This window comes from Pteropus alecto, unplaced genomic scaffold, assembly GCF_000325575.1.
Source record: "Pteropus alecto unplaced genomic scaffold, ASM32557v1 scaffold60, whole genome shotgun sequence".
Lineage (NCBI taxonomy): Eukaryota > Metazoa > Chordata > Mammalia > Chiroptera > Pteropodidae > Pteropus > Pteropus alecto.
Window position 1 is genome coordinate 4,724,441 of NW_006430726.1, and position 8,911 is coordinate 4,733,351.

General features: G+C 43.0%; 1 protein-coding gene across 1 annotated transcript in view; it reads right to left on the reverse strand.

Moving 5' to 3' along the window:
* Positions 1–840, reverse strand: part of HDGFL3 (HDGF like 3) — a 43,331-nt gene extending 42,491 nt beyond the window's left edge. The window contains exon 1 of the mRNA XM_025050405.1: positions 760–840. Within this exon, the coding sequence (XP_024906173.1) occupies positions 760–840 (81 nt within the window). The remainder of the gene's footprint in view (positions 1–759) is intronic.
* Between the last annotated feature and the right edge of the window lie 8,071 nt (positions 841–8,911).

An 8,911-nucleotide genomic window follows, 5' to 3' on the forward strand; every position in this document is an offset into this window, starting at 1 on the left:
GGGCACGGGGGCGCTGCAGGCCCGGGGGACCATCCGGCCGCGGGAAGGGCACCGCTCTGGAGCCGGCGACCTTGTGGGGGTTCTCGCCCCGGGGCTGCCCTTGACAATGCAGGGTGACCCGCCCCGGGCAAGCTGTTGAACGAGGGTCACCGGGTCTGCCTCATGGCCCTGTCGAGAGGCGAAGGGGGGCTCTGCGAGACTGCAAAGTGCACTCGTGGTCGTGCGTCTTCACGCGTGGGTCTTACAGGCCGCTAGTTTGGGGAAAGGGACTTACTCTGGCAAGTCACTTTTTTCCAGTCCTGGCAACCCTTGGGACAAGGTGTTTCTGAATCTGCCCAATGAACGAATGCTGCCTCTTTCATCATCCCGAAGCGCGCCTTTAGGTCAGCTGACTCTGTGGCCTTCATCTTGTCACAAGGACAGTGCTCCTCGTTTTTTGTCTGCCCCCTCTTGCAGGTTTTCCTGCCCTCTCCCCCTTTTATAGAAGCCACAGTTTCTCCTACACCTGCCTTCCTCACTTGTCTTGTAGAAGTGTGTGTGTGTGTGTGTGTGTGTGCGTGTGTGCACGCACGCGCGCCCGCCCACGCTTGCGCCCCTGCTCTTGTCCCTTGATGCTGGACTTCCAATAATGGGGCTTCAAAGTCCCTTGACTTCCTGTGGACCGTTAGCTTTGTTAACAGTCCTTGACGTCACCTACTAATGCACCTCCTTACTATCTGACCTGGGGATCTTCCTCTGCAGATATTTACCCTTCCTCACCAGTCCAACAGGTTCACCTTTTCTTCTTTTCTCACTGCGGAAGACTGGTCTAGGTCCTTTGGCCTCAGTGCAGTAGCCCATGGCTTAGTCCTGTTAGAAAACAAAAGTTAACTGAGTACATTTTAAAGATCTTATTGGCTTTTTCCAATGCTTGGTGCACGCGCAGCATCCCATCTACCAGATGGGAAAGGACCTCCGAGGGGCTGTACACAGTGCAAGACTTACAGGTGGAAGGGGGCGGGACAAGGAAATTACTAGTAGATTGTTTCCCGCAAGGTCACAGTTGTTTTGAGGAAGTGCAGGGGTCTGTCAGATAGATTACCTCGCTGGTGCTGACCAGGTAATTCCAGATTTCATTCCTGGAAGAGGCTGAAATTGTAATTAACTTAGGTATTCTCGGTTTGGTGACATAGGCTTAGCACAATTGACATTTGGGTCCGCTGTCTCTTTCACAGTCCCTCTGGATTGCTATAACGAAATACCACAGACCGGGTGACTTATAAACAATGGAAATTTTTCTCACATTTCTGGAGGCTGGGAGATCCGAGAACAAGGCACGGGCAATTCTGTCATCTGGTGAGGGCTGGCTTCTGGGTTCATAGACAATAGTCTTTTTAGCGGTCTTTCCCCCCATGGGGTGGGAAGGGGAGCAGGAGAGGGAAACTCTAGGATCTCTTTAAGGGCACTAATCCCACTCATGACCTAATCACCTCCCAAAGGCCCCACTTACAAATACATTGAGTATTAGGATTTAACATGAATTTTGGGAGGACACAAATATTCGGTCTATAGGAGTCTCCTACTGCTAGAACCTGCCATGTGTACCTGTCATCACGTCATCATGCAATCATGCCTTGCTTCTGAACCTATGTATGGTTGCTGTATTCTCTTATGTCAAACCCAGATCCCTCTGATTAACTGCCACAGTCCTGGCTGCCCACTATAGTCTGGCCTCTCTGGACATAGGGTAGAACTAGGAGACAGGAGAGAAATGGGAGGGCAAAGATCAGTTGGAAGCTATGGGAAGACTTTAACGGGGGAAGGACATGATCTTGACTTGGGTTCAGACAGATGGCTCTGGTGGCCGGTGTGGAGATGGATTTGAGAGGGCGAGAGGTTCAGGTTGGGGGTTCTCACCAGGAGAGACGACAAGGGCTGAGACAGGGCTTGCCTATTTATCTGGTGGCAGATAGGAAGAAGGAAGAGTCAAAAACCATTCCCTGGTTTCTGGCTTAAGCAACGGGATGATTAGTTTTGACACTCAGCAACATGAGGAAATCCACAAAGAATGGGCAACTTGGTGATGAGGTCGTGAGTGGTTTTGTGTATTGAGATGTTGATGGGGCACCCAGAGAGACATGTTCAGTGGAAATGTCTCTCTGGGTGCCCCATCGACATCTCAATAAACAGCTTAGGCAAAGTGGTCAAGGCAGAACATAGAGTCTGAGTGGTATCAATATCCAAGTGGCTGAAACCCTGAGGGAGGTTCCCAGGAGACTGTATAGAATGAGAAAAGGATGGAGCCAGGTAACACCAACATTGAACGGTCAGGCAGAAAAAGAAGAGGGCCGTAGGGCTATAGGAATCAAAGGAGGAAAGAATTTCTAGAGGGAGGGATGTTTCCACATACATGCCACAGGAAGGTCAGGTAAGATAAGGAAGGAATGGGTCCCCTGAAGCTAGTGCTTGAGAAGTCACTGGCGACCTCGCTGGTAACCGCCTTCCTGAAATGGTGGTGGGAAGAACCAGAGAGCGGTGGCTTCAGATGGGAATGAGAGGTGAAAATGTGGAGGCAGGAAGGGTGGACAGTTCCTTCCCAACAGTGGAGGAGGAGGAGCAGGAAAGCACGAAGAGTCACTCAGATGATCTGGCTGTTTTTTAATGACTGGAGAAATCTGAGCTTGTCATGAGAAGGAGCCAGCAGAGTGGTTGACGACAGAGGCCAAAGAGGGGATAATTGATGGGGTTTGGTTATTTTGAGAAGGCGGAGATTTCTCCCAGTCTAGGCTTTGGTTTCAGGCTTTCAGTTGAGCCTGGCCTGACTGCTCGGTGCACGTCATGGGCCTGCCTCTCATGCCCTAGCAAGTGAGACTTAATAACACACGCACATGGGAATCCCCTTACAGGGTCCCTCTGTCTGGTCATCAGGAATCTCCTAATGTGCCTGGCTGAGAGCCCATCTGTCTGTGCAGCCAGGCTGGATGCCGACCACCTTGTCATCACAATTTTGCTGGGGATGAAGCGCTACCCTGTGGCCTTCGGTGCAGACAGAGCTTTGAGACTGGTTCCTCTGCTTTTATGCAAAGGACTATTTCTGTGGCTTTTCCAGAACAATGCTCTATTCAAATATTTAACAGATAACAAGTAACCCTTTATAGAGATACCACAAAAACCAGTAAATGGGTCTGATAGATTTCATTTTATAGCCAATGTGGCCCCAAGAGCTGGTCTACTACTGTATCAAAATAAAACGCATTAATTTTACTTCTGAAATTGGGGAAGAACTCGATTCACAAATGAGGATAATTTCCACGTCCTTCGATCAGTTTTTACTTCAGCATCCTCAAATCCCTACGAGCTATTACTTCTCCCTGCCCGTCCTCGGCTATTCGATCTATTCTTTGCCAGTCTTCTCACTCACACCCACCCACACATTCAGCTGAACCTCTCCTGCTTTCACGTTCCTCTTTCATATCTTGACTCAGCTTCGTAACAAAACCGTTAACAGTTTCTCCAAATATTATAGCCCAAATTCACCCATCCCATGTTGCTCCAGTCGCCCCAAATCTATTCCTCCACTCGAAACTATGTATGAGACGATACATATAAAGCACATCGAACAGTTCCTGGCACGTAGTAACTATTCGTTAAATGTCGGTTGTTAAAATGAAATGATGAAAATCGTGGAAAGGGAGTCAGGAAAATTTGGTGTTACACACACACACACACACACACACACACACACACGTCAGAAGGGAGCTCTCTGGACTTGGCATCAGAGTTTATTTCTACTACTTTTGCCAGTAGAGGTATCTCTCGGATGTCCCAGTCCCAGGGGGACTGGTCTCACTCCTCGAAAGGGCTGTAAGATATTGACACCCTCTTGAGAGTCAAGTAAAAGAATTGTAATATACTACCTATGTATGAGAGACAGAACTCCCGCCTCCGTGTGAGCATCGGGGCGGCTCTAGGTTGGCAGAACGCACTGTCAAAACAATATGGGCCATGATGGGATAGGGGAGGGATCAGCCAGCATTGCTGGAGTGAGGGTGGGTAACAGCAGCCACTGGACCCAGGCCACAAGTCGAGAAGCAGAGAGCAGTCCAGTAATGACCTCAGACGCATGTCGATGGTCTCTGAAGACACCTCTTGAGCATTACCAGGAGGGAAAGGGGATCATTTCAAGTCCTGGGAATCGTACCTGAGGGAGTCCACAGGCCGTTTTCATCGAGGTGGTTCTCATTCTTACCTCTTCACTGTCCTGTCGCAGGCTGAGGGGAAAACTGGGGAATTTTAATGAGTTACTATGTATTTGGGGGGAGGTGATTTAAGATGTAAAAGATATTAAAATGTGAAGAGGTTGCAAATTTGGCTAGTAATTTGTAATCTTGGCCAGTTTTGTTCCAATATGAGTGTGTCTGCTGCCGAAGGGAGAACTGGATCAACAGTCAGCGTTCCTTCCTTCATTCGTTTATTGAACAAATATATGTTGAGTACTGTTATGTGTCTGTCACTGTTCTAGGCCTAGGAGCCATGGAGGACAAGGAGCATGATGAGGGGATCAAACCACAGCGGATGTAGTGTTGCAGCAGTCCCAGGAGGCTAGGGTGTTTAACTTCAACCATCTAAAAGGCTATTATCTGTAGTAAAAGATGTGGGAAGAATGATGTTTTGCTAGTTCTAGGCCTAGGCGTTAAGAAGTATAGCATCTTCTGTTTTCACCATCTTGGAGCGCTGACCCACCATGTAAAGAATTTTAAATCCCCGGCTGGTATGGAGGAGGAAGGGGCACAGGGAGAGAGACAGGCCCTGGAGAATGAAAGACTTCAGAGACAGAGACAGACACAGGGGCAGAGAAAGACCCGGCCAGGCTCCAACTCTTCTGATTCCCCTAAATAAGGTGCTAGATATGTCAGGGAAGTCATCTCGGATCCTCCGACCCCAGCCAACACCGCATGGCACAGAGACACGCTATCCCCACTGGGCCTTGCTCGAAGTGCAGAATCCTGTACAGGTAAATGCTGGCAGTTGTTTTAAACCACAAAATCTGGGCGTGGGTTGTCTGTCAGGCAGCAACAGATAACTGAAGCAAGATTTAATAGCAGATTAGACACGGCTAAAGAGAATTCCTGATCTTAAAGTTAGGTCAAAAGGAAAAACGTTCAGACCAAAGCCAAGAGACATAAAAGCGAAGCAAACCCAGAAAGGAACATAGTAGAGCTATATCAGCTTTCTATTTGTAAGATATTTTCTGTCCACGAGATATGGTGAAAAAGGCTAATGTGGAGTTCAAATGATGATGAGAGACAGAGAATGAGATAGAAGCAGTATTTGAAGCGGTGATGGCCAAGAAGTTTCTAAAACTGATGAAAGCTATCAAGCCATGGATTAAAAAGTATTTTGAATAACAATCATGATAAATACAAAGAAACCATTGAAGCCCATAGACAAAGAGAAGACAGAAGCTGAAACACATTCTCTTCAAAGGTACAGGAAAAAGACAGAGCTGCTGTATCAACAGAAAGAAAATCATTGGCAACCAAAAATTCTAAGGCAAGCAAACTATCTTTCAATTGAAAGTGAAATAAAGACAATTTTTAGATAAACATAAACCTAGAGAATTCATCAACAGTAGGCCTGCACTAAATGACATACTCCAGGAACACGATCCCAGATGCAGGAAGAAATGAACAATGGAAAAAAATAAAATTTTGAGTAAATTGAAATAAACATTGGCTCTATAAAATTAAGTCATGATAAATTACTTGGGTCATATAAATGGAGAAATGAAAATGAACAAAAAGTGAGACAGGTAAATGGAGTTAAATGGTCTAAGGTCCTAGGATAATATAGAAAGTAGTAAAAGTACTAACATATTACATTTTAATAAGTTAAAGATACATGTGATCTCTAAGGTAGCAACTAAAAGAAGAATAAAAGAATGTTCAGCTAAAGGGAATAAGAAAACAGTAAAAGAATACGTAATAAAAAGGTAAGGAAGGAGAAAAAAAAAAGAACAATAATTGATTAAATATGAACTAGTTATATGGTAGATTTAAACCAAAACATCAGTGATGACATTAAAGGAACAAATACTCCAATTATAATTAAAAGACTGTCAGACTAGATGAAAAAGACAGTCAACCTTACGCTGACAAGAGACATATCTTGAGTAAGGGTATCGAAAGGTTGGAAGCAAAATGATTAAAAAACCCTGCAAATATCAATAGAAAGTGGCTTTACTAATAACAGACAAAATAGACTTTTAAGGCACAAACCATCACTATCGATGAGTGGCTATCAATCGGGAGTGATTTTGCACTCCGGTGGACATTTGACAGTCTAGAGATATTCTTTTACTGTCATGACTGGGGGTGGGGATGCTACTGGCATCTAGGGCATAGAGAACAAGGGTCTTGCTAAACATCCTACCCCCCACGCCCACGTTACAAAGAACTATCCTTCCCAGCGTGTCAGTACTGCCGCAGAAATGCTGCTATAAAGAGACATCACATAAAAATAAAAGAAAAAATGCTACATTTGTATACATTAATAACATTGCCTGAAAGTATATAAAGCAAAAAACTGACAGGCCTAAAAGAAAAAAGAGAAATCCACAATTATGGTAGGAGATTTCAATTAGTTCAATTCTCTTTAGCTGTGAACTAATAGAAAGAGTGGACAAAAAAAAAAAAATCAGTAAGACTACTGGTGACCTGAATAACAATAAACATAATCTTATTGATATTTAGGACATAGTACTAAATGTCTTTAGAACACACATCACATTATTTTCAAATATACATGGAACGTTTATCAAAATTGACCACATGCTGACTTGCAGAGCTAGTCTCAACAGCTTCCAAAGGATTAAAATGAGGCACTGTACATTCTCTGACCACAGTGGAATTAAGCTGTGAAATCGATAACAAAAGAAAACTAGGATATGTTCAAATATTTGGGAATATTTTTATTGGCTTATTTTAAATAACCCGTGAGTCAAGGAAGGAATCACAATAGAAGTCAAAATATCTTTTGAACTGAATGATATTGGAAACACAAGTGATCTAAACTTGCGAGATGAAGCTAAAGTTGTTTAGAGAGCCTTAAATGCGTATATTAGGGGGGGAAGGATGAAAAGCAATGATTTATGCATCCACCTCAAGAATTTACAGAAAGAATAGAAAGGTAAATTCGGAAAAGGAGAAGGAAATAACAAAGAGTAGAAATCAATAAACTATAAAAATATATCACAGAGAGCATCAGCAAAGCCAAAATTTGTTTTTCTAAAAGGGCTAATCAAATGGATAAGCTTCTGTCAAGACTGATCAAAAGAAATAAGAAAAGCACAAATCGCAATATGAAGGAGGAAAAAGGCAAATCTGAAAGAGGCATTTCAAATTCTACAGATATATAAAGTAATAAAAAGGGCATTGTGTACAACTTTATGCCATTGTATTTGAAATTTTAGATGAAACTGACAATGTACTAGGAAAGCACATCTTACCAGATTGACACAAGAAGAAAGAGAAATGTGAATAAATCCTAAATCTACTCAATATAGAAATTTTATCTGTAAATAAACTCTCCCCCTAGGATTGTGAACAAGATTATCTGCTATTACTTCTATTCAAGATTGTACAGCAGTTGACGCCTGTGAAATAAGGTAAGGAAATAAAAAGTATAAGAATGGGAAACAATTTTCTTAGGTTTCTTCTCCTTTTTTTGGGTTCTCTAATACGATAGAGGCTCTAAGAATCCCTGCATTCAAGATGGCTTATAACTGTGCTTCTACTTAGCATTTGCCCAACTTATTTGACTGTGAAATAAGCTCTACATTCTTTACTGTTCCAGTCACAGATCCAGGCAAGAGGCATCCTGGCCCTGGGTCCTGCATATCACAAACCCTGCTCAGGACCTCAGAACCAATGGTGACTGTCAAAACACAGTGAGGATTTGGGGGTGGTTCTGCTGCCAGTGTGGATGATCAACAGGGCTAGGAGTCTGGAGAGCTGGGTGGGAGACCCGCTTAGGTAAGAGAAAAGAACCATTACCTTGTCAAGTCCTCCTCTGACACCTTGAGTACGTCGTTTTACATAACAAAATGTCTTTTCCAGGTAGGAATAAGTTTCCTTCTTTTCTTTGTATTCCAGTTCATCATTCTGGCATGAGTGAGCAAGGTACTGGCACAGGATGGCTGAAGGACATTTCGTTATGCTAAACAATGAAAGCTAATCTTACTGTGTACATATTCAGATTTGTCTAGATGGACCATGAACTATGTACTATCAATTCTTTACCTTGGCACAAAATGAACATTATACGCTTGAATGGCAAATTTTTTTTTCATGAAAATATAAAGTTTAAATTAAAACATTTTGGTTTTACGTAAATAATGCATTACATAAGTAATGTCTAAAATTCTCAAGGGCTGTTTTCCAAAGAAGATATATACAAAGGCCGACAGATAAATGAAAAGGTGCTCAACATCACTAATTATCAGAAAAACACAAATCAAAACCACCATTAGGTATCACCTCTATGGACTTAACATTCAATAAACATGTTCTCTTTTCAGCTAGCCTTGAAATTGGAGGACATGAGTAGGTCACGAGGGAAATTTCTAAACACATTTCAAACTAGGCCTGATGAGACTCAAGAGAAATGCACACCAATTGTAATAACCAAGAAGTTCCACAAGAGGGCACCACTCACCCACAATCCGAAATGTGAATCCTCGAACATGTTTTAAAGAATCAGTGATCTAAGAAAGTAATTGGTGGTTCCTCAAAAAGCCAGATATATAGTTACCCTATTACCAAGCAATTCCACTCTTAGGTATGTATCCAAGTGAAATGAAAACATATTTCCAAACAAAAATTTGTACGTAAATGTTCAGGGCATCATTATTCATAATAATCGAAAAGTGAAA